This window comes from Staurois parvus, unplaced genomic scaffold, assembly GCF_062004578.1.
Source record: "Staurois parvus isolate SC_StPar_1 unplaced genomic scaffold, SC_StPar_1.0 ptg000218l, whole genome shotgun sequence".
Lineage (NCBI taxonomy): Eukaryota > Metazoa > Chordata > Amphibia > Anura > Ranidae > Staurois > Staurois parvus.
In genome coordinates, this window is record NW_028318014.1 from 7,172,254 (window position 1) to 7,200,046 (window position 27,793).

General features: G+C 39.0%; 1 protein-coding gene across 2 annotated transcripts in view; it reads left to right on the forward strand.

The window, feature by feature from the left end:
- Positions 1–27,793, forward strand: part of KIAA0825 (KIAA0825 ortholog) — a 515,459-nt gene that overhangs the window by 263,879 nt on the left and 223,787 nt on the right. For both annotated transcript variants that reach the window (XM_089679161.1, XM_089679162.1), the window contains exon 19: positions 3,432–3,526. In XM_089679161.1, the coding sequence (XP_089535287.1) occupies positions 3,432–3,526 (95 nt within the window). The remainder of the gene's footprint in view (positions 1–3,431; positions 3,527–27,793) is intronic.

Below are 27,793 nucleotides of genomic sequence, written 5' to 3' on the forward strand. Positions count from 1 at the left end.
GACAGGCCGGGTCGATAACAGCAAAGGCAGACAGTACAAGGCAGTAGGCAGAGAGTAACCGGGTCACGAGCAAAAGGTTCAGCAACAGGAGGTCAAATAATTCAGGAGCAGGCAAAAGAGTAGTCAGGGACGAGCCAGGGATCAGAGCAGGAGATGGTCAACGGATCAGAGTTAGGCAGGGTCGGCAACTAGTAATCACTCAAGAACTCAGGAACAGCAGGAAAGACCATACGGCAATTTGTGAATTGCCAAAGCCTGTTTAAATAGTGCGCCCTGTGCACTCATTGGTGCCAGGCGTGCATCCGTGGGCGCGAGTGCGCATGCACAGCCACCGTTGCCGCCGCGGTCGCCCAGGTCCTAGTGTCCGCACGCTAGTGCGCCTAGACGGACCGCGCATGCGCAGACCCGCGCGCCGCGGTAACTCTCGGGGTTCCTGACAGAGCATTCCTATTCACTGTACTAGTATGTTATGCTCACCTGGTATTACTATTTACAGTTATTCACTCAATGTTACTTCAGAGTTCCACTGTGAAGAGTTTATGACTCTCTGCAGTGGCAGGTAATATAGTCACATTGCTAAATAGGGTCCAAAAGTTGTGGTAAACTGGTACTTTCACTGGGATTCAGATACAAATCACAAATCTTTATCAAGGGACTGGGATCTGTGAAAACTGTGATAAATAACAATTCAAGAAAGCTTACAGTGTTATATTTCTGCATTATCCACCTAAAAATTAGTATATGCACCAAATATGAACTGACATAGTCACTGAATGGAACAGGGTAGGCTTTTTGTGTTTAAAAAGAAGCAGAGAGAACAACGTTCTCTAAGTGTCCCTAATCTTTGGCCTGTCCCAGTCTATAAAGTAGACCCTAACACTGAACCACTAAAATGATACTTTAACACTTAATCACACACTGTAATATTTAATCCCTAAAACAGAGCTCCAGGCTCCCCCCAAAAAATTAAACGTCAGCAGCTACAAATACTGTAGTGGCTGACTTTTAATATGTAGACACTTACCTGTCCTGGGATCCAACAACATCCTCACCTGATCCGATCCTTCAATCAGCTTCAGGTGCGGACACAGGCATCTTAAGTGAGGGAAACCAGCAATGAATCACGTTGCACTTTGTGAATGGTCCCGCATTCTTCTGGGACTTGTGAAGTGTCCCAGAAGGCTGCGAGGGAAGGAAGGGGGCCGAAATTCCGACTCTGATCACTGTGGTGCATCTGAATGGAAATGGGAGCCGGTACCTGCCAAAACCTTTTGAGTGAAGTTCCACTTTAAAGTGGAACTTATCTTATCTCCCTGATTTTCTCTGCTTTGTTCCTTATTGGGAAGAACTTCAGCAGTGTAAAGCTTCTGTCAGACTTCCTCTCTTGTTAATCCAAAACATACAATCAAGGCTGGAAATGTACATATTTTAAAATTTGACACAGAAAGTGACATATAGTTTTTCAGAGGGGGAGCGTTTCCGATTGGGAAGTGACTGCTCTGGGCTTCAACAAAATGTGAGCCTTCAACAAGTAGAAACAGGAGCAATGCTGAAAGCAATTTACAGTACAGCACACTAAGTTTGGTAGCACAATTATTATTGTGGAATGTATGTTCTTTTGGTAATGAACAATCATTGTTATCAAACTGCTATAGGTAAAGTTCCACTTTAAAGTGGAACTCCATTTAACAATGAAAACCCATACTTTATTTCTTATATTTCTTTGTATAATATATAAAACCTTATAATATGCCTTACTGAGATTGTTAAATGTCTGATTAGAAACTACAGTTTAATCTAGACAGTCCACAATTCTCTTCTGCTTCACTAACAACGGTTTGGCTGTGCAGTTAAATATAGCTGCTCACGTGCACCTCCTGGTACCTGTGTCAGACCTGTGCAAGCAGATCAGCACAGCCCCACCTATGTCCCATCCAGTGCCATCTGTGATGTCATATGTTTTCTCATGAATGAGGATGCTCAAGCGTCCTCATTCATGAGAGTGCTCAGACAGGAAGAAAAGACGGAATGAGACACGCCCATGCATTAGCTGTATGAACAGAGAGGCATTGTAGTTACATGACTACAATGCATTATAATGAAAAAAAAGTACAAACAGATTTAAAACATTTTACACATAATAATGGATTGTTACACATAACGGTTGTTCAACTGATTTTGGGAATTTAATGGAACACAGGCCTTTTCCTCCACTTTAAACCCTTAATCTCTATCCTAACCCTTAAAGTATATGTACATACCAACAATGAATGTCTGTTTTTGTCTAATAGATGCACCACTGAAAGGGTTTTGTATAATAAGTGCAAAGAATACCTGATAGCAATCTAGTGAGTTTGTGACAACCTGTGTCTCTGCTGCACTAAAATCTCAATGAGTGTGTCAGCCCTGCTTATGGACAAGATGAGAAGGAAAGTATTCTGTAGTCCAAACACACTTCCCACCCTATAGTGACAATACTGCTCTTTAGTATATACAGTACAGTGTAAAAAAAAAATGTAACTACAGCAGTTATGGACTAGAAAGCAGCAATATAGTATGTTTTGTTTATAGGTTTAAATACACTTTAACACAATCCTAACACTTGACTTTAGCCACATAAACCCTGGTCCTAACACTCACGTAAACTTGAGCCAATTGCTTAACAGTTAATTAAGTTGTGTACCAAACTCTTACAATATCAAATTATTCAGGAAGGTGACATAAACGGGTGTTTTCAGTATAATTTACATTGCAGTTTAGGTGGTGGGGCCCTCCCTTCTAGGCCATCAGTGTGTGTGTACATTGCACATACATGCAAACTCAGACATGTTTATGTAATGCATATGCATATATTTGTATCTCAAATATTTCAATCATAACCATTGTGCAAATGAGTCTATGTTTATTGTGCAATCGGTCATACATAACAAGAGTTTGTGATTCTCATGCTCTCAGATCAGTATGTGTGCCATCTGTTTATTTAAATTCTCTGTACCAATTTTAGATTAGAACCATAAAATGGCTTCTAATTAAGATGCATCATGCAATATAAATCCTAGCTCCCCCTCTGTTTATTTCCTGGTAAACTTCTTGCTGACAGTAGGAAATTGTAAATTGTTACTGCACATTCAATGCATCCATTTATTTCTTCTTTCAAACAAAGGCTGAAGCTCCCAGACAAAGTGCTTGGGCAAATTGCCACTAACAGTTGGAATGTGGTAGAAAAATTGATTTATATTTTAATAAATAATGACTACATCACTTAGTGGATTTGTAAATTAATTGTTGTCTTATTGGGATAAAAACCTGCCTGTCTGCATTTGATTTATACTAACAGGCTAAGTCTGTCTTACCCTTTTCGTTCGTCTATCACAGATAAATTAATAGATGTGATTAATAAGTAACAAAACCTTCTTTATTTTTATCAACAGTCTACCACAATGAGAGAAGGATGCAATTGGTCAGCATTGTTACCACACTGTTTACAAGTGAATCCTGTGACCTTGGGAGGGCTGCTACTGCACAGGTACTCTGTTATGCCATAGTCAAGCTAATTAGTGATATAAGCCAGTTGTGCTCTCAGAATACATACTGTACAAACACAGAATGAATTCTATACCTTCATTATCCTGTGTGTTTAGAGCCACTGTCTTATTAAAGCAAATGTATTTTGTTTGGGACTGAAAGTAGAAATATTTTGTACATTCAGTTCTTGCAAGAAGGTGGATCCCTAAGCCTATCTTTTACATATTTACCTGTTTACTCTTAGCTGCTGTTTTGAAAAAATAAAAAAGTCTGCTATTTATAGAGTTCAAGTCAAACTCAGATTCACTACTGAATAAATCTGAGGAGCAAATCATTCTCATTCCTTGCCTGAATCATCTTTTCACCCTGGTTTAAATGTTTATTTGTACTGTATGTATACTGTAAAAAAATCTAATTTAGAGAATGTATAAACTAATATTAAATTAATATCAATCTCAAACCATTATAGCTTCCTCCTAAATATATGACCCTGCAGCATGAAAAATGTACTCCTTTAAAGTGGAACTATACTTATTTTCGCTTCATCCATGCAACGTTCAGGAGCACTGCACTGGTCGCTGACATCTAGGTATCGATTGACGGCCACTCTCATTGACTATATGGGGATGATGTCACTTCCACGCATGTGCAGGAGTTTTGTCGGCTTCTGCATTGCCAAATTTATTCAGTAAGCCACACTTGCACAGCTTACTGTACAGGGGCAGACAGGCAGGTGTAGGTCATTTTAGTGCAAAGAGACAGACCATGTCTTTTCTGCATTAAAAATCCTGCCTGTTTGCCAATTTTTTTTTTCACATAAAGTTCCAATTTAATGTTGAGCAATCATTAAAATACACCCTATATGAATCAGTAAGGCACATATAATGACTACCAAATTGTGTTATATTTTTGCGTGCACAAAAATTCTTTCTTGTCAGATCAGTCTTTCTCACACTTTTCACCCTTGAGATTTTCAGGTTATAATTTTCAGGTTTTCATGAAACTACTTCATTAAAATGATTCTAGCCAAAGCTCATAGTGCCCTAGCATAATACTGTATATAATAATGAATTATGTATATTAATACATAAAATAATGTATTACGTATTCATACAATACTAGGGCATTAAAAGTACACCTACAATAAGAATGCTTGTTTTTTGCTGGGCAAGCACAAACATTCTAGGTAGAACACTTTTTGTGCAGTTCATTCTGCTGTCATTGAGGTTCACTACCTTACCAATAGCATACATTTTCCATTCCAAACATCTGTAGTATTCCAGATTTATAGATCTTTGGGATCTTGCTTCTTGTACTCCTTTTTTTTTCAACCACCAGTTGACCACCCAAGGACTGTAAGGATCAGCAAGAATATCACCAATAATCACAATGTCATAATTAATGCTACAGCCTGTATCAGCTTGTATGTAATGTTTCAATCATCAGCTTTTGTCAAGTTAGTCCAAACCAATTGCAGTTTTAGCACCTACTTTCATACTTCATATCCTTCACTTGATCAAAAAGTAGATCAAAGCTGTGTGCACTTAGTAGTTAAACTACTAAAAGCATAAAAAATTGTAATTTACCATATACTGTAAATGTTCAGTGTTGTCTAGTATTAAGATCATTGCCAAGCTATCTTAATATCTACAGGGAGTCTCATCTTACTGCCAACTGTTTTGTGGTTGTAATCTGCAAACCTAGTATGTCATCAGTTTAAGTTGCTGCTGGCAAGAACGCTTATGAATCTGATCTTTCCACGGTCGAGATAAGTCATGCTATCAGATCAAGCTGCACTTTAGAACTGCTGGGCCTTGTCCTCTTTGCTTATAAAAAGAATGCATTTGCACATTTGTTTGCATGAGTATTAATGACAGCACTAAATCAAATGTTTTCAGTTTAATGCAGCCATATCAATAATATAAAAGTTAAATTCAGATTATATTGAGTTTAAAAACATTTTACACTTACCTATAGGCACACAAAATTCATCAAATGTGGCTTGATGGTTAGAAATGCAAATTCCTATAGGATTTTATCACCCTCTTTAGAGGAACCCTTTCTCTTCTTCTCAGAACATGTTAATGTCACTGGTGTATAAAAGCCATTCAGCTACCCACTTCCCAAAAAAGTGGAGAGCTGCTTGAATGGAGAGACAGATTCTACTGCAGCTATATCATGCCATATAGAACAGGAGTCAATAGCTTGGCAAAGAATGGCTTTTATAGGTTGGAAACAAATAAAGGAGGTTACATGGGACATACTTCATCAAGTCATTTTAAGGCTGTATATAGAAAACAAGCCCATTGTATAGAATTATATTTAAAACTTGTTTATTCAACTTTATTTAAATATTAAAATATACATGTTGCAACATAGGTTTTTTTTGTTTGAAACCAAAATGGAACGAGCTGGAATTCCATTTAAAGAGTTGTGTTGTCAAATTGTCACTTGGCCATTTGTGTGTCAACCCACTGTATCTGTTTCTTTATATCTGTAAAGTTGAGCTGAATGTAGGCATCTAAATATAAGTTGAAATACATGTATTTTGGTTTTCAAAAAATTGTAATTCCGTTCAGCCAGTTGTTCGATTCAGACACTCTTGTCAAGCAGCATAGCTAGGTTTTGGATTTCCAGTACAGGGTATGGTTCAAGACACATCCCTGGTATGCTAATTGGAAAATGAAGGAGATTTCATTTATTTTATCCTTTTCCAGCTTTTGCAACATGCTAAATATTAAATTTAACACCATAAAATCATTTAGGTAATTTGTTTTTGCTTCATGCTAATATGATGTTTATATAGAGTTTTTAGTTGTGCACTGTGGCTTAGAGTGTAGTTTGCTTAAGCTGTATAAGGGAATTCAGGTACTGCATCAATTAAACCTCCGGTACACAAAGTTGCTGTTGTAGAAGTAACTACACTATAATGTAGATTTTATATACGGTATGTTATCATATATTATTATTTGTGCTGTAAGAGATGCACACTCGCACACGATATATATTTAATTTTTTATTTAAATTGTTTTTAAATACCAACTATAAAAATTGTATAGCGTTAACAAAGTAAGTGGAAGTTCCAACTTCTTCCTGCATTACAAGAAACTTTACTTATGCTGTATATTTTACCATAATAGTAAAAGTATACTGTGAGTTAAACTTAAAATATAATACAATAAAATGGGATGTAGGTATAAAAAAGTCATTCTGATGAGAGGTTTTGTAACATAATAATAAAACTACAGAGCCAGTGAATTTTAACTTCAGGTACCATTTTTTACTATTGTGCTCTAAGTGACATGGCTATAAAGATGAGAGTCAGAAAAGACAAGAACATGTATCTAGGACAAGAGAGAGAGATAGTTCTGTCCTCCAACAAAGAATGATTGTATTGAAAAGGCACCAGAATAATAGGCAGGGATGCTCGGTCTCTAAAGCACGGTGTTCAGGCTGTCAATCCAGTACATGACACAATGCTCTGCAAAGCTGGGGGTGATTTTTTTTATGATAGTCTTAAGATTGACGGGTTATGACAAAGCTGAATTCATGGTGCTCTAATAAGTCTTTTGTCTACTTTTGCATACATTGTGACTTGTCTGGGAAATGACACATTGAGCCTATGCCCTGTCTGTAAATCCAGTGGGGTTAAAGGGCTTTGGGTGTATTGTCTGCTATTGCAGTGCTGGCTCAGTAAAGCAACTGCAATATTTTTTTATGCAGTGTGTGTTCAAGAGACTGCACTATCTGCACAGAAACCTAGTGGAGCTGAGAGAAAAGGCTAGACACAATTTGGGAAGACTCATTAATCAGTGACAGTCACAGGTGTAGTGATTTCTTTACAATCTGCCAGCAGACTGTGAAAGTCAAATCCAAAGCTTGATGTCCGACTAAGCAGCATGGCTTTTTTTTAAGTGTGCCGCTACACAGGTCTTAGACTCCTGTCTATAACTGCAGGCAGGTAAAACCATTCCACTGAAAATTCTGATTGGAAGTTGTTGGCCCTTGTTTTCTTTCTGTAATTGCTGTGTATATAAGAGTAAAACAAGAGAAAACATTTGCATTACTTCACAAAAAAAGGATACAGTTGTAAAAGATACTTCCACCCTTCTGAAAAATCTTATGATGCATGGCAGAAAGTGAGAGATTTATCTTTGTCCCTTTTGAAGTAATGCACATCAAAAAGAAAGATGTTTAAACATTTCTTTTCCATAAGGGAATTTTAGACAATATGTATATGTGACGAAGGTATAGGTGGAACAGAACACACGCAGAGAGCAGTGGGGCACACAAGGCTTTATTGAGTGATTGGAGGGCGCATGATAAGTATAGCAAGGGTTAAGTCCAGGGGGCACACAGCAGAAGGGCAGACTCTGGCCGGTAAGGGTTAAGCCCAGGGGAACACTGCAGAAGGACAGACTCTGGCTGGCAAGGGTTACGTCCAGGGGCACACAGCAGAAGGGCAGACTCTGGCCAGCAAGGGTTAAGTCCAGGGGAACACAGCAGAAAGGCAGCTCTGGCAGGCAAGGGTTAAGTCCAGGGGCACACAGCAGAATGCAGACTCTGACAGGCAAGGGTTACTTCCAGGGGCACACAGCAGAAGGGCATCTCTGGCCGGCAAGGGTTAAGTCCAGGGGCACACAGCAGAAGGGCAGACTCTGGCTGGCAAGGGTTAAGTCCAGGGGCACACAGCAGAAGGCAGCTCTAGCAGGCAAGGGTTAAGTCCAGGGACGCACAACAGAAAGGCAGCTCTGGACGGCAAGGGTTAAGTCCAGGGGCACACAGCAGAAGGGCAGACTTTGGCAGGCAAGGGTTAAGTCCAGGGGCACACAGCAGAAGGGCAGACTCTGGCAGGCAAGGGTTAAGTCCAGGGGCACACAGCAGAAGAGCAGACTTTGACAGGCAAGGGTTAAGTCAGCTCCCTGGTGCCCAGCACACCACTTTATGTGGGCTACGTGTGGACGCAGGGGCATGCAATGGGGAAGGGGGGTGCAGGGAACCGGAGGGGGGGGAGAGAGGGAGCATAAGAGGGGGGACCGTGACAGCATACAAAATAGATAATAACATGTTAACATACCCACTAAAAATCTTATTAAACCTCTAAAATGTTAACGTAAGTTCAAAAATCGTTTTCAATATTTTTAAATCTGTTGCTTTCACTATCTGGTGATCCCGACATGAAGGTTTTCATTCAGGCACTTCCTATTATGGGTGTCTCTGTCCCCCAGCTTCTCTCCTGCATTGCCACACACTTTAAGGGGAAATTTAACCACTTAAGCGCTGGAAGATTTTACCCCCTTCATGACCAGGCTATTTTTTGCTATACACATTTTTGCATCAAGCACATTATTTCCAAGAACATGGTCCCGGAAGGTGAGGAACTCTTTTAGAGTGGACTCTGTTTTTATGATATGCAAAGTTTCATTGATTTATATTTGGTTTTTGCAGATTATGATTGTTATAATTTCAATTGTTGATGTATAATTTCAGTTGTTTGATGGTTTAGACACTTTGCTGGTGATTTACTAAAACTAGAGAGTGCAAAATCTGGTGCAGCTCTGCATAGAAACCAGGCCTAATCCTGATTTTTTTCTTTTGTCAAAGCTTTATTGAACAAGCTGAAGTTAGAAGCTGATTGGCTACCATCAACAGATGCACCATATTTTGCACTATCCAATTTTAGTAAATCAACCCATATATATATGTATGTGTGTGTGTGTTTATATATATATATATATATATATATATATATATATATATATATATATATATATATATATATACAGTTGTGTTCAAAATAATAGCAGTGTGTTGAAAAAAGTGAATAAAGCTCAAAATCCTTCTAATAGCTTTAATTTCCATACACACAAATGCATTGGGAACACTACACATTCTATTCCAAATCAAAACATGAAGAAAAATATATCAAATTTGTGTTGTTCCTCTAAAAACAATTGAAGAAAAGTGAATATTAGACTGTTCAAGAAAATAGCAGTGTTTGTATTCTTCTTTACAAACTCAAACATTCACTATATAAACTGAAAAATGTTTGAAGATTTTGCTTTCCTTTGAATCACTTAATTAATATTTAGTTGTATAAGCACTGTTTCTGAGAACTGCTGTACATCTGTGTTGCATGGAGTCAACCAACTTCTGGCACCTGTGAACAGGTATTCCAGCCCAGGATGATTGGACTACATTCCACAGTTCTTCTCTATTTCTTGGTTTTGCCTCAGAAACTGCATTTTTGATGTCACCCCACAAGTTTGCTATTGGATTAAGATCCGGGGATTGGGCTGGCCACTCCATAACGTCAATCTTGTTGGTCTGGAACCAAGATGTTGCACGTTTACTGGTGTGTTTGGGGTCATTGTCTTGTTGGAACACCCATTTCAAGGGCATTTCCTCTTCAGCATAAGGCAGCATGACCTCTTCAAGTATTCTGATATATTCAAACTGATCCATGATCCCTGGTATGCGATAAATAGGCCCAACACCGTAGTATGAGAAACATCCCCATATCATGATGCTTGCGCAACCATGCTTCACTGTCTTCACAGTGTACTGTGGCTTGAATTCGGTGTTTGTGGGTCATCTGACAAACTGTCTCCGGCCACTAGACCCAAAAAGAACAATCTTACTTTCATCAGTCCACAAAATGTTGCGCCATTTCTCTTTAGGCCAGTCAATGTGCTCTTTGGCAAATTGTAACCTCTTCAGCACATGTCTTTTTTTCAACAGTGGGACTTTGCGGGGGCTTCTTGCAGATAGCTTGGCTTCACATAGGCGTCTTCTAATTGTAACAGTACTCACAGGTAACTTTAGACCTTCTTTGATCTTCCTGGAGCTGATTGTTGGCTGAGTCCTTGCCATTTTGGCTATTCTTCTATCCATTCGAATGGTAGTTTTTCGCTTTCTTCCACGTCTTTCAGGTTTTGGTTGCCATTTTAAAGCATTTGCGATCATTTTAACTGAGTAGCCTATCATTTTCTGCACTTCTTTATATGTTTTCCCCTCTCCAAACAACTTTTTAATCAAGGTACGCTGTTCTTCTGAACAATGTCTTGAACGACCCATTTTCCTCAGAATTTCAGAGAGAAATGCACTGTAACCAGCATGTGCAACATTTGCTGCCTTCCTTCCTTAAATAAGGGCAATAAGGGCAATAATTGCCACCTGTTTTTCAAAGAATAAATGACCTCACTAATAGAACTCCACACTGCTATTAGTTTGAACATACCCCTTTCATTTAGTGATTCAATTACACAGAATCAGCAGCATGCATGTCATGACTGTTGGGTCTGTTGGATTTCTACTACTCTACTACACCTGCTAGTAAATTATTTGCCATGTAGAAATATCATTTCTACCAAAAACAGTGATTGATCAGGTTAGTGTTGTCTGACTGCTATTATTTTGAACACAACTGTATATATATAATATATATGTATATATATAGTATTTATTAAGCTTGAGAAAACTAGAAGTGCGGGGCTTTACACTTACAGCATTAATTCATTATTATCACTAATAATAAGCACGGCAGCTTGGTTTAACACTTTTAGGTTAGATAGGAAAGCATGGAGATGAAACGTTTTGACATGATACACAGTGCTTTAAATTTACCTCTAAGATTTTAAAATTTGAAAGTTTGACTCCAACCAAATATATATATAATTGTTTTAATGCAGACGAATTAGAAACTGTGGGGTTTTTATTACTAAAAAATTATTTATTCTGGTTGCAGAAAGATTGCATTCAGGGCCAATTATCTGTCCCTAATCACAGGTAATAGCTCCATGTGTAATTAGATGTAATTACACATGGACAGCCGTGAACAGATGTGGCCACTGTCAGCCTGTCCTCCATTTTTACAGGCTCCTTGGCCACAACGCTTCACATACACCTGTAACTCCTGTCACAGAAATCCACTGGCCATGTGAACATAGCCTTAAGGAACAGCTTGCTCCTGATTCAGAAGAATATTTGGCTACAAGTTTATACAAACAAAAGGATTACATTGGATTTAATGTAGACTGATTCCAAACTAGAAAGTGATGAAGTCCACGTACAAACATGGTGTACAGTATAGTTCTCAAGTCTCTTTAACCTATCACTGTCAATTACAATTATATGTTACTTAATATCTTTCCATAGTAGTTTATTATTAATATACCAAGAGCTAGTATTTTTATTCGACATTACTATTTTCCTTTCTACTGTCAAACAGGGGAAAGATACAGTGCACAGTGTACTAGTTTAAAAATTTTTTTTAAAAAGCCATCGCTGCTTAACCTGGAAGAAAATTACACTCCTAACCAATTTTGAAAAAATCACATTGCTTTTATAAAGCGATATACGTAGTTGTAATACATGTCCCTATTTTAGCTATTCTAATGAACTTATAACATAAGGTAAAGATGCAGAACCTTACAGTTATCTACAACTATTATAAAAAATCACTAACCCTAACGATCATCTTGGAACTGATACTTGTATGTTTACAGTTACCATTGCCACACAAATGATAGGTTGCCCAATACATTGAAATGCACCAAAAAAAGGTGCATGTAGCATTTTGGGCAGAGCTGTGCTGCAGTGCACATCTGTTGGCAGGCTGCACTGGGTGCCATTCAGAATGAAAAGCACCACATTGCAACAATGTGTGTAACATTTATTAGCATGCGTTGTGATGACCAAGTCGGTGCAAATGAACTATTTACTTCACTAAAACATGCAGCGGCTGTGTGTGCTATATGAACCATACGTAGCCTCCACTACATACAATATACAGCGCTGTGTTGCGGTAGTGGGATAAGACTTTTCCTGTTCCACTCTCGGAACAAAAGTCGGGCTGAGCAGTGGTTAGTCTTTCACATGAGCTTTGTATTCTATGAATGAATGTAAAGCTTCCTCTGGTTGGGTAGGAGATCGTGACATCATCAGCCTGCCTCTCCACCTCAGCCAATCAGTATAGTGTTGTGTTCTGTCAGTTGGGCTATAGGTCTGACTCAGCAGACTATAGCCCCTTCAGTTTATTTTTGCCAGATTGGATGTATCCAGGAGTAAACGGACACAAATCCATTTACATCCAAATGCCTACAGAGGAAAATGAAGGGTCTGATCAGTTTCTCCTGAAAGGGCCATATAGGTCTGACTCAGCAGGAAATGGTTGGATTTTATGAAAACACATTGTAAAATGTTCATACCTATGGTTTGATGCGTTTGGAATACATTTAACTGATTTAAACCAAAAGTTCATTTGTTAACCTCTGTTATAGACGTCACACATACAGTACACACTGAAATGCCATCAGTTTTACCTTCCAGTTTCAGTATGTTTCATGGCCTGTGCACAATGGTTCATTCAATTTAGTGCAATCCAAATTATAGAAACCTTCAATGTCATATAGAGATCTTTGGCTATATTTCTCCTATGGATTACAGGAGTGCAGTTTGTTCTGTACTCCTGTGCCCTGTTTTCAGCCAACAGTGGGCTAAAGCACGCTGTTGGCTGACGTCACAGTGCCTGTTGAGGCTTTGGTAAGATCCCAACCATATGGTTGGAATCCACCCAGATGCCTGGATCAGCACCTGGCTCAGCCTCTCATCGATCCATTAAAAGCCTTAGCCAGCCCCTCCTGCCCCCTCCACAGAGCAGAGAGCCGGAGACTGACAGTCATGGCTCTCTGCTCAGAGCAGAGGGAGAGAACTGAGCGATCAGCAGTGTTAGATTGTTCAGTTCTCTGTGCAGAGCTGTCTGGGGACAGATGCAGCATCTGATCGATGCTGCATCCACCTAAGTGAGTATAATTTTTTTTACATTTTTTTTTTAAACCCCACACTTCTCTTTTAAAACACGGAGATGGGAATTAAACTACTGACAGATATAGGTTGTGTGTGTGTTTTTATATATCTATAGTATATTGCAGATACAAACTTTCCCTTTCCTAACTTACTAATGGTAAAATACACAATGTAGAGGGTTTTTCAATTTTACTGAAACATAATAGGGGAATTTATCAAAACTTGAGCAGCAAAAATCTGGAGCAGCCGTGCATGGCAACCAATCAGCTTTTATCACCAGCCTGTTCAGTTAAGCTTTGAAAATGAAAGATAGAAACTGACTGGTTGCCATGCACAGCGGCACTAAATTCTGACTGCTCCAGTTTTCAAAAAAATCCCCCAGTGTATAGTTTTTTACAGAAAATTGGTGAAATGAGTATATAATTACAATTAAATTAATGGATCTTTGTTTCAAGCAGTAGGGCTCGTGTCAAGATGTAAAATTTAGAGATGTCCGATTAAGTGCTGAGATTTTGATTCACAGAAATTTCTGTAATTTCTTTAGGCTCAAGTGTCTCTGGCATGTAATATGCATGTAAAATGTCTCCTAAGTGTGTATTAAAGTCAGATAAAGTTGAGTAACTCAAATTAAATTTAGGTGAACTCACAGCATTACAGAGCTAATCAAATTAGCAATAAGGAAACTTAATGATTTCTCTGGTGATAATTATATGGGCAATTTAACAGTATATTGGAAATATTGAAATTTATGCTCTGTTCTGCTTTACCTGTTGCTTATAAAATTAATTCAAGCATGATCATGCTTGCCGCATCAGATAATTTGTTTGCTTTACAACAAAGTTATTTACATTTTGTGTAAAAGTATTGATTGTGGAGGTTTTCTAAGCTAAAAGATTAAATGTATTTGTTAATTTTTAAAACCTGGTATATATTTACATAATATTCAGGGCAACAAGGCTACACAAAACAATGTTTAAACTGTACAAAAAATATAATTGACACAATATATTGTGTATTTGGATTAGCTGGGCAAGCAAGTCACCAATAAGCTCCACTCCCTATCATTTAGCTGTTAATTGCCAGTACTGCTCGCTGGGGTTTTGGCAGTGGTATAGCCAGAGCAGCACATGCAACTGCTATGGGGCCTGGGGCTTGGAGATGACCAATCAGAGAGGTTGTTAAATTAAATCAAAAATAATAAATGCGTTTGTACATGTGAAGATAACATATATTCAGTGTAGCATTAGACTCACAGGAGGAGCCTTTTGGTCCCCACTAGTCTCAGATCCCCCTTTAATATAAGTAAGGGGCATTTGTTTAGCTGTCCTAAAAGTGTTCCATTTTCACCCTCAGGACTTCTGCGGCATCTCTTAACCAACTCTAATTAACTCTCTATGTCTAATGCAACCTTTTTTGGGTATAAACAATGTTCCCTAAGCTAAAAATTGATAAGACAACTGAAGACGATAGAGTTTAAAGTTTTTATTAAGGTTATAGAGCAGTGGTGGGCAACCTTTTTTTTCAACTGAGTCAAATCTCGCCAAAACCACGATTGAAATTTATTTTGAGAGCCACATTTTTAAAACTGAAAATACATCCCCCATATAGTAATTCATCCCCCATAGTAATTCATCCCCCATAGTAATTCATCCCCCATATAGTAATTCATCCCCCATAGTAATTCATCCCCCATATAGTAATTCATCCCCCATAGTAATTCATCCCCCATATAGTAATTAATCCCCCATATAGTAATTCATCCCCCATATAGTAATTCATCCCCCATATTAATTCATCCCCCATATAGTAATTCATCCCCCATAGTAATTCATCCCCCATAGTAATTCATCCCCCATATAGTAATTCATCCCCCATATAGTAATTCATCCCCCATATAGTAATTCATCCCCCATAGTAATTCATCCCCCATATAGTAATTCATCCCCCATAGTAATTCATCCCCCATAGTAATTCATCCCCCATATAGTAATTCATCCCCCATAGTAATTCATCCCCCATATAGTAATTCATCCCCCATAGTAATTCATCCCCCATATAGTAATTCATCCCCCATAGTAATTCATCCCCCATATAGTAATTCATCCCCCATATAGTAATTCATCCCCCATATAGTAATTCATCCCCCATAGTAATTCATCCCCCATATAGTAATTCATCCCCCATAGTAATTCATCCCCCATATAGTAATTCATCCCCCATAGTAATTAATCCCCCATATAGTAATTCATCCCCCATAGTAATTCATCCCCCATATAGTAATTCATCCCCCATATAGTAATTCATCCCCCATAGTAATTCATCCCCCATATAGTAATTCATCCCCCCTATAGTAATTCATCCCCCCTATAGTAATTTATTCCCCATATTGTGTCAATTCACTTACCTTTGCTCCGCGCGTTCCTCTCGCCGTGTTCCCGCGCCGTTCCGGTCTTCAGGGCGGACTGTGAGAGGAGAGGAGTTCATCACGCTGCCCCGCCTACATCCTGACAGCCAATGTTTGCCACGCTCCGCGGGCCGGATTAAAAGGTCCGCCGGGCCGTATGCGGGCCGTAGTTTGCCCATTGCTGGGCTAGCTGCAGAGTCCTGACTTTTGGGGCGGCCGCCCGAGAGGAGGGAGGGGAGCGGGCGCCTGGCACACAGAAGAGCCGCATTACAGTGTGTAAAGAGCCGCATGTGGCTCTCGAGCCGCGGCTTGCCGACCACTGTTATAGAGCAATTATACGCAGGAGCATTAACATATATGTAAAAATATATAACATTGTGTAACCAAAGAAAAGTATAGATTGAGGCCAGCCTATAAATTTTCATGCACCTCATTCAAATCGAAAAAAGAGTTAAAACACACAAAGACCTTTAAAAGGGGACTTTTCAGGTGCTACAGTGATATTTTTTCAAAGGTATTGACTTTATTCATACAAGCTGTTATTAAAAGATGAAATCCACATTGATCAAGCATTATAATATTACAGAAACATAAAAACTCCAGCATATAACTTTGTTGGATAAAGAAACAAGTATATTTAAAATTACAGAGCCCTTATTCATATAAGACATATTATCACATTAACGGAACCATTTGGAAGTCCAACCATTCTTGCTTATATGCTTGCTATAAGGTAAAACTGTATACTGTACATGCAGTATATTGCCAAATGTATTGGCACGCCTGCCTTTACACGCACATGAACTTTAATGGCATCCCAGTCTTAGTCCGTAGGGTTCAGTATTGAGTTGACCCACCCTTTGCAGCTATAACAGCTTCAACTCTTCTGGGAAGGCTGTCTGCAAGGTTTAGGAGTGTGTCTATGGGAATGTTTGACCATTCTTCCAAAAGTCGGACAAGAAGGCCTGGCTTGCAGTCTCCGCTCTAATTCATCTCAAAGGTATTCTATCGGCTTGAGGTCAGGACTCTGTGCAGACCAGTCAAGTTCCTCCACCCCAGAATTGCTCATCCATGTCTTTATGGACCTTGCTTTGTGCACTGGAGAACAGTCATGTTGGAACAGGAAGGGGTCATCCCCAAATTGTTCCCACAAAGTTGGGAGCATGAAATTGTCCAAAATGTCTTGGTATGCTGATGTCTTAAGAGTTCACTTCACTGGAACTAAGGGGCCAAGCCCAGTCCCTGAAAAACTCCACACCATAATCCCCCCTCCACCAAACTCTACACTTGGTACAATGCAGTCAAGCAAGTACTGTTCTCCTGGCAACCGCCAGACACATCCATCGGATTGCCAGACAGAGCAGAGTATTTTTTCCATTTCCCGCCAATCTCTTTCATTCTGAAATAAGTTTAAGTTGTAATCGATATAACAAGGAAAAAATAGGATGTATGGAGGGCTGTAAGGGCTCCTTTATGTATGAGTTTATGTAACCAGGTTTGTAGTTGGAGCATACACTAGAACTGGTTTATGATTTTGTAGCATTTAATAGATGGTTATGCAGATTTGATCGTTTAACATGATATTGGAGTTGTTCTATCTGCCAAATGATTTGTTTTTGTTTACCCAGTCCTGACAGTTGTGCAGCCCTGCCAGACGATACAGCCTGTGATTGGACAATGAAGGATCAGCAGCTGTATACCCTTCTGCCCATTCTGCTCTTTTTTCCTGTCAACATGTTTCTTATTTGCACTGCTAGTGCTGCTCTTCCCTTGCTCAGGCTGAATTCTGCTCTACAGAGGACTACAGGAGGCTGACACATAAGAATGGATTTACTAAAGGCAAATACTAAGGAAAATGAGTGCAACTGCTCTTGCAAAGTGCACAGTCTATTTGCCTTTAGTAAATCCATCCCTTGGTCTAATTCAGGTATCTACTCTAGCTTTTTTTAAAATAGGATAATGTATTTAATGAATACATAACTACATTAATTGATAATATGTTTGTCTAAAGTTCATCTTTAAATGGTAAAATGACAGGAGTGAGAAAAAGGAAAGGAAGAGAATATTTTTCATCGAGACCACTCAGAAAAGCAGTACCAGTAATATTATATTTAACCAGTGCAGTAATATTATATTTAACTAGTGCAGGGTCAGATGGCCGTTTATAAATGGCCTCCCTGCCCCCTGCTTGTGCGCACTCCCCGAATGTCGTACGGGACCTCTCTGCGAGTTCCCGATCATGTGATAACTGATTGGCCAATCAGTGATCACATGCAAAGTAGTAAGCAAGATGTCACTTCTGACATCATTGCTTACTACGTGTGAAATCTGTGAATGATCACAACAGCCTTGTACCATGTGACAAGCTGTGACCAATCACAGCTCACACAGTAGTTCTCAATGGCTGCAAGAATGCAGCCAGAGAGAAGGAGAAATGATTGCTTTTACAGCCTTTATGGGTATAAAAGCAATCAGTGTAAAAAAAAAAAAAAAAAAAATCTTCATCACCCCCCACAAGTAGTACAGTGTCAGCATGGTGACACTGTACTGCTAGGGTGACAGTATGTTAAAAAAAAAACCCATAAATAATAATATAAAAAAATAAAGTAAAGATGTAAAAAAAGTTTAATAATTATAATTTTTGGTTATAAACTAATTTGGGTTTTTTTATTGCTAAAAAGATAACAGAATAAATGTTGGCCAAGATTTATGATGAAATATTATTTATTTGCAAAAGTTTATAAGAAAAACACTTTTTGTCAAAATTTTTGGACTTTTCATTTACATAGCAAAAAAAAAAAATCTCAGTGGTGAATAAATACCACCAAAACAAAGCTATATCTGTCTCAAAAAAATGCTAAAAAATTTATATGGGTACAGTGTTGCATGACCGCACAATTGTCATTCAAAGTGTGATAGCACTGAAAGCTGAAAATTGGCCTGGACAGGAAGGGGGTAAAAGTGTAAGGACCCATGGCCTAGATGCCATGCTGTGTTGTATGTGTATGAGTGCCATGGCTATAGTGAACTCCCTAACATTATTCCCTTCCTATTTGCTGAGCACATCTCTCCCAGTTGTCTATAAATTCCATACCAGACCTTCCCTAAAACTCATGGCATGAGTATAAAATAGAAACTCAGGATCTTATTGAGTGTTTACTAGTTATGTTGTGCTAAGATATATTTTTTAAGAATTTGAATGTAATTTAGCACTATAGTTGGTGAAAAGATAGTGACAGAGAACACAGACGAGGTCTGGCACGTTTCATGTCTATTACAGAAGACAGTAGCGACAGCTACACTGAAAGCTGAATGGTAGGTTTGTGCAGTGGATGCTAGTTAATAGCCATTAATGAATTCAAATTAACTCTAAATTCCCATCTTGATTTTATATCTTGTAGAAAGATCCTGCTCACACTGGCCTATTCCTGTTAGCGGTTGAGTTATTACAATGAGGAATTTTCCAACATTGCTTTAGTGCAGTGGTTCTTAACCTTTTTGGAGGTACTGAACCCCACCAGTTTCATATGCGCATTCACCGAACCCTTCTTAATTGGAAAAATAAAATATGATTTTTAAAATTCAAAACATAGGTATATATTTATACATAGGTGCACAAAATGAACAAAACCATTAAGAACAAAGAACAAAACCATTAAAACATGATTTTCACACAAAAACAAAATAATGAATATTTACCGCAAATCAGTGTGACTTCTGCTGTTGTCTTTCAGAGGCCAGTTCAGAAATGCGCGGCATTACCTTGGCAAGTGCCACTCTCATGTCATTTTCGCAACAAAGTCTGTTCCTTTTCTTCGTCTTTATGTCCAGCATCCTCAAAAAGGATTGCTCGCAAAGATATGTTGTAACAAACGGTATGAAAATTCATCCCCCATAGTAATTCATCCCCCATATAGTAATTCATCTCCCATATAGTAATTCATCCCCCATAGTAATTCATCCCCCATATAGTAATTCATCCCCCATAGTAATTCATCCCTCATAGTAATTCATCCCCCATATAGTAATTCATCCCCCATATAGTAATTCATCCCCCATAGTAATTCATCCCCCCATATAGTAATTCATCCCCCATATAGTAATTCATCCCCCCTATAGTAATTCCTTCCCCATATAGTAATTCATCCCCCATATAGTAATTCATCCCCCATATAGTAATTCATCCCCCATAGTAATTCATCCCCCATATAGTAATTCATCCCCCATAGTAATACATCCCCCATATAGTAATTCATCCCCCATATAGTAATACATCCCCCATATAGTAATACATCCCCATATAGTAATTCATCCCCCATATAATAATTCATCCCCCATATAGTAATTCATCCCCCATAGTAATACATCCCCCATATAGTAATTCATCCCTCATATAGTAATTCATCCCCCATATAGTAATACATCCCCCATATAGTAATACATCCCCCATATAGTAATTCATCCCCCATATAATAATTCATCCCCCATATAGTAATTCATCCCCCCTATAGTAATTCATTCCCCATATTAATTCATCCCCCATATTAAGTCCCCAAGTCCCCCCTGTGTCAATTCACTTACCTTTGCTCCGCGCGTTCCTCTCGCTGTATTCCCGCGCCGTTCCGGTCTTCAGGGCGGACTGTGAGAGGAGCCTAGCTCCTCTCACGTTCGTCGTGCTGCCCCGCCTACACACATCCTGACAGCCAATCACTGGCTATCAGGATGTGAGTGGCAGCGAGACTGGCCAATCATTGCATTTGAGTCCCTGCCGCCCGAGAGGAGGGAGGGGAGCGGGCGCCCGGCACACAAGAGCCGCGGCTTGCCGACCACTGGGCTAAGCGATGTTGCGTGACCACCTGCAGCCAATGATGGACAAGCGGGGCATGTCATCACAAATCATATGAGTCGGGTGTGGGTCACCTCCGCCGAACCCCCGAGACTGACTCACCGAACCCCTGGGGTTCGATCGAACCCAGGTTAAGAACCACTGCTTTAGTGTGTTACTAGAATGTCCCAGCAACGTTGTAGCATTTCTGTAATATGTACAGTTTCTAATGAGGCAAATTCAAGGGCCAAATGATTTATATGGGACAGTTCAGGTCATGAGTTCATAAGTCCGGCACTATTTTTTTCTAATTTACTTAACATTTTGTTCAGGTTTAAAAACATGCATTTTCCTTGCATCTGATTGGGTATCCATTGTAAGAAGCTTTACCTCATTTATTAAGCTCTGGAACAACTACACTTGTATAGTGCAGTCTATTTGCCTTTGGTAAATAAACTCCAACAATTGTAACACCCAAAGCGTATTTAGTAAAGCAGAGGAAAGTGTATGTAGAATGTATCAATTACTGTATACCATATATTTTGCCAAAGATTCAGATTTCATTTTACTGAAGTTAGATCAGTAGATGATGATTGCTGCTCTGCTGCCATTGGTTACTTTGCCTTTCTATATTAAATGTCCATTTTTTTTTACTTTGCCTGGTATACAGTATGGTTTGAGTGCATTATCTGTGATGTGTTTGAGGTATGCCTTATTATGTCTTTAATACATATGAAGTGGTTTTCCAGAATCCAGAAACTATACCCCTATCTAAAATTTTATTTGTGAAGGCTGAACTTTACTAGCAGATATATTTGCTGGACCTCATACTGTAAATGAAAGGCAATAAATAAAATGTCAACTGAAAAATACAGATTTGTAAAAATATGCATATGTATATAAAATTCTCTAATCCATCATTCCGAATCTTATCTCTGCCCTGACAAGGAAGGACAATAGACGATAGTCTATTGGATAAAATGTTTTAGCTGATGCTATAGACATTTTTCCCAACAGGTCATCTAAGGTCATCTATTTCCTTTGCTGGGATACCTATGCTCCTAAACTAAGCAAAGAAGCCTGCATCTCCCAGGAAAAATAATGGAAGAGAGGAACTTGCTTATACAAGGGTCTACCAACTGGTGGACAATTATATCCACTTGTGGACCACCTGCCCGCCATGTACTGCGGACGGGTTACCTGTGCAGGCAAACCAGTATGTCTCTGACTGCTTCAGGGTTTAGGGCCTGCACATTAACAAATGCACATTGGAAGGCACACATTTAACCCCTTAACCCTAGATGTTAACACCTTCCCAGCCAGTGTCATTAGTACAGTGACAATGTATATTATTATCACTAATCACTGTATTAGTGTCACTGGTGATCTCAGTGGTACTTAGTCAGTTCCCCCCCCCCAAGCATCAGTAGTGTCAGCTTTCCCGCCACAGTATCACAGTCCTGTTATAAGTTGGTGATCAAATGCCACCAAAAGAAATCTCTGTTTGTGTGGAAAAAAACATGTTTAAATTTAATTTGGGTACAACATTGTATGACTGCGCAATTACTAGTTAAAGTACCAGAGTGCTAAAAAAGCAAAAAATGGCCTGGCCGTGAAGGGAGTGACATCTTCTAGAGCTGAAGTGGATATGGAAGACAGGTTTACATACACATGTAAACACAGATTCATATGCATATTCAAGGGAAATTAAAGAGAAAAGTAGATATTACAAAATAATGATGGAATTACTCAGGTTGTATACAAAACTGAACTTCATGAAAATAGGAAAATTCTCTAGAGATCTCAGAACTGAGCTTAGTCAATGTGATGAATTTTAACTTTGAAAAACAAAATTTTTTCTTGCACATGATTGGATGATGGAAGTCACCAGAGCTTCACCTCACTCATTAATCTCTATGAAAATCCCCTGGCAAAGTGAACAAAGTGAAAATTCCCTGGAAAAGTTGAGTAGTAAATCAGCCTCAATACACTCAAGCTTCTAAGCATCTTCTTGTTGATTTCTTGTTTAAAAGTATCAGAGAGGCCTAGGTATAAATTGTACTTGTCTGAAGTGATGAAGGGTTTATACTAAATACCATTTGAAAGCTTCTATATGTGGAACAACCAGATCAGTGTTTTATATTTCAGTTACAATTGTCAATACTGATTGATATATTAATGAACTTGGTAAGCACCAAATGTTCAGCAAGAAGCAGGGGCGGACTGACAACTCATGGGGCCCCCGGGCAATAGGGGATCATGGGGCCCCTGTGTCGTTGCCCAAACTCAAAAAAGCCTATGAAAAAGATACCAGGGGCATCTCATGGGGCCCCCTACTGACCCCAGGCCCTCGGGCAGTGCCCGAGTTTCCAAATGGTCAGTCCACCCCTGGCAAGAAGCATCTAAGTTGCATCCATAGTTTTGCAACCTTTTAATGAGTGTCACTAAGTTCACTGTAAAGATTAAAATTCTGTGATTTCCTTGGGTATATTTCTGAGGTTTGAAGCATATTAAAAAGGAGCTACAGTCTTCCAACAAAAATGTAAAAAAAATCCTCTGGATTCTTAGCAATAGCTGCATTTAATTCCAAATAATAATAATGTCAGAAACGTCCATACAATATGTACTTGCCTACCTTGGCATTTATTATCCCCTGCATATGTCCTGGTGCCAGCCATCTCAGCTGTGGGCATGTGAATCTGCCAGCCATTTATTTCCAGAATTTTGTGCAGCTGGCTACCCAGCATGCACCTCTTGGCCTTGTGCCTGTGCAGTAATAATGCAATATTACAAATTTAGGCTACCCAAAGACTGGTATCGATGACACAGATATCCGAGGAGTCAACGGGACAGCCCAATTGCATTGCTAACCTAAGCAGCCTGGGAAAAATGGAAAAAAAAGATACATTCAAATAATTAAAAAAAATTTGATATCCATTTAGTAATGCACTATGGGTTGGCATTATGATGACCATAAATTTAAAAAATGGGTGAAGATCCACTTTAAAGTGTTACTAAACCCTGAACCCTGCATTTACTATATCTGGTGTCCCACAGTACACTCAACATGGAAGTGCAATTATTTTAGTAAATATAAATGGCTAAATACCTTTTCTCATCAGCAGTTAGAGCAGTCTTGTGACTTCAGCTGACCACTGGTTAAAACTTGTAGGAGTTTTCTGTAGGAGGATTGAAATCCCCTGACCTCTGTCTGGACAGTGCTGATTGGCCCTGCGCTGATCACATGCACTCTCCCAAGAAAAAAACCTCTCTAGGAATACACACTAAATTGAGCATGTGCAGAAGGGCACAGTTCAGTCAGTCTTATCAGTGTGGGCATTTTAACAAAAGAAGGGGCAGAGAAGTTCAGATCAAACAGCATTTTTACACAATGCAGATGATTAACCCCTTAGGTTCCACAGTGAGTATAACAAGCATGCTTTACTGCATATACAGACTGATTTTACTGTTTTGGGTTTAGTAACACTTCAAGGCTTTTTTCACATTGGTGGCAGACTTTACCATTCCTTTAGGCCCTTTGCACACTGCTGCCTTAAAACTTAGCTCTCAATGCAGCACATTGTTTTCAATGTACTTACACACACAGCTGCCTAAACATGTGCTGCGTATAGATGAATTAAAAAAATTACAGAAATCTGAGCTGCCGGTCAGTATTTTATGCGTATATGTGCTTAAAATGTTAATTTGAGGAGGTTAAAATTCCATTCTGAGAACTAGAATTCATTTTACTCATGTATGCACATTCACACAAATATGTGCAAAATAAACACAAGGAATTTGGCAGAATACTGATGTTTAAACATCAATATCATGTGCAAGTCTCCCCAGAAAAGTGATCCTAAGTTCACTTTGCAGAGATGGCTGAGCTGTGGTTTGCTGGTGTTCAGGAGATAATAATGCGACTGAATACTGTTTACCTCTACCATCACAGGAATGAGCTGTCAAACGCTGAGCTCAGAGCTACTGCATCAGGGGAGAGAAAGCGCGTGTGAGGGAGTTTGAATCAGAGAAAGAGCTTCCTCCTGTGATGGCTGTTGTCAGTTTGGGAGGGGGTAGTAAAAACACAGATCATCCACCTGTTTTTACCACCCCTTGGCTGACTGTGAACTTAGACTAAGAATGGCTGTTATATGAAAACCATTGTCTGCTTTAGGGTGGAGTACAAAACACTGTCTTTGGTATACTCTGTCCTTTCTAGTAAAGGGTAAATAAAGAAAAAAAGTATACCTGTTTGATTGAACATTTCATAACAAAACATATGCAGTTATGTGTTCCCTCTTGCTAGAGGCATGCTATTTTCCTGACTCCTCCTCTCCCTGCAGTATTAAAATGTTTTTATTTAATAAAGAGAAATGTGTTTTGATTTTGGCACATGCAGGATGCTTCCCAAAACAATATTCATAATTTGTACAGGAAGCTGTAAGCATGCTGGTTTGCAATATGTTAGGAGATCTCAGGCAGTGAGGAGATATGCTTGCAATATGAGGATGGGTTTTGCGATTTAGCAGATATTCTACCTTTGCTGCCCCTGTTAAACACCTTTCTGTAGATTAGGTAATGTAGTTTTATGATCATGTGTCTGAAATTGGCATTTAGTGATAAGGTGACAAATATTAATATTGCCAGCTATTAAAGGACAGCAAGTACAATACATGTTGCTGGTGCATTAGGAGAGAAGTATTTAGGCAGCATTAGTTTCTGCCAAACTAAAACAGAATTTCTTTCCCACCAGGTGGTGGAGCTGTTAGTAATGCTAACTACAATTGCCAACCTAATAATTCCTATATATCATCGGTTTGACAGGGATTATGCGAAGATATTCTATAGCATTCTATATGATATTGTCACACATACTGTGGGGACACATCCACTCCAATGTTTATTACCTTACTAAAGAATTTCAGGAAAATGTAAAATACCTCCATTATAATCCATATTGTTGGTAATTGAAACAATTGCTAAACAGTTTTTGTGCTGTTGTTGATTTCAGTTAAACCTTTTCTTTATAAAGCAACTCATGGTCCCTTACATGCCATTTGAAAGAATAAATCACACTAACAGTAGAAGTTTGCATGTGAGCCCCACATGTAAACCACAGAGGTGGCAAAGTGTTGAAACAAGTGAATGCTTAAAGTGCCTGTAAAGCCAAAACTTTTCTCTCATTTTGGATATAGTTGTTTAAAACTCCTATCAGGTTCTTACTGGTATTGGGAGCTCTGAGGTTTCCCCTTACTTTCTGTACTGCTGAAGTCATACTAATATGCAGAAGGTGAGGAAAACCCTCTAACAGTAACACAGACTGCAATTAAACCATTTTTGTAAATTAAAGCGATACTAAAGGTTCTTTTTTTTCCCCTTAAAATAACAAACATGTTATACTTACCTGCACTGTGTAATGGTTTTGCACAGAGCAGCCTGGATCCTCCTCTTTTTGGGTCCCCTGCTGGCGCTCCTGGCTCCTTTCTGTTGGGTGCCCCATAGCAAGCAGCTTGCTATGGGAGCACCTAAGTTTCCATGTTCCTGAGCCCCTGCTCCGTGTGTCCATTCACACAAGGAGCCATGGCTTGGCTCCGCACCCTTCTCTCCTCATTGGCTGACTGGCTGTGATTGACAGCAGCAGGAGCCAATGGCTCCAGCTTGCTGTCTCAGTCAATGAGGACAGCTGAAACTGTCATACACATCGCTGGATCTCCATGGGGCTCAGGTAAGTATTGAGGGGGCTGGGACCACTGCTACACACAGAAGGTTTTTTATCTTAATGCAAAGAATGAATGCAGGTAAAAATCTTGAGCCTTTACAACCACTTTAAGGGATGGCTATAAACCACAGCAGATTTTTATTTTTGTCTGTGACTTTGTTATATATTTTCAACATAAGCCTCCACCAAAAAAGATTTCGTAGTCAAATATACCGACAGTCTCATGTTTCAGGTACTAGGCATGCATGCTTACAGAGTGTAGGCCTGAGTCATGGATGTAACCATACAGATAATTCTACAGCTCAGAAAAGGTTATTTTCAGTGATTAAACATTTAGAGTCGTTATGTTTGCCTGAAAGTAATTCTTTATTTACTTGCTTACTGTTCCATAGTTTGCTGTTTGTACTTCATAAAAAGCTTTGTAGACTCTCCTGCCATTGGTTGTCTGCATGGAAAAAGTACGGTCAGCAACTGTTTGAGTTTATCTGAAATTTCCATTACAACTGTAAATAATATTGTAATTATGAATATATTTCAGTTAGAGCTGTATCAGTGTGGGTGTGTAATTTGTCTTCTCATAAATCCCTGTTCTACAGATAGATAGGGATGGTTTAAGTTGCCAGAGGGAATATTCTATTCAGTGCAATTTCTTTACTATGTACCAGAAGTCTTGACACTCCTCTGTTGAGAATCCTCTTTCAGAGGGTTCCTGCCAGAGTTAGTTTATCTAACAATGGGACCCAAACCTGTTGGCTTCACAAATATCCACTTCAAAGGATACCTCATTTAGATATGCAGAGAAGGTGGCCAGCCTTTCATGAATACTTAATTTCCCAGGAAAAAGTTATGAACTGGCATCATTAACCGCTTCCGCGCCACCCTATAGCAGAAATACTGCTACAGGGCGGCACAGGTGCGCAAAATTAAATATAAAAGTGATTTTGCAGTCCTGGGTAGGGGGCACATTGCAGAGCCGTACGAAGCAGAGTGCTTACAGTGAGACACAAACAGAGCCCCCATAGTAAAACAGCACAACATTAACCCTTTGATTGCCCCAGATGTTATGCCCTTGTTTCCCAGTGTCATTAGTACAGTGTCAGTGCTTTTTATTAGTACTAATCACTGTATTGGTGTCACTGGGGATGTCAGTGACACCAAGTCAGTTATCTAAATGTTTGTCTTATATCTTTTTTGTATCACTGTTTGTATTTTGTAATATAGTAGAGTTCACTTAATAATGTTTCTTTTAGGTAACTAGATAGATTGCTCATGTTAGTCTTAAACCTTCATATTATTTACCAATAAATTGCTGTTGTTGTGTGGAAGCTTCCACTTCTGGGTAAGAACTCTTAATTTACCAGATCATATCAGAGAAATATTACATTTCGTAATCTATAGATTTGGTCAACAGCAACCCTGCTAAATGGCTGCTGAATTGAGATTACTCAATTAGCCATGAAGAGAGGCTATTGTTTCAGTAGGTGTGAGCAGATAGAAATTACTAAGCAGGAAG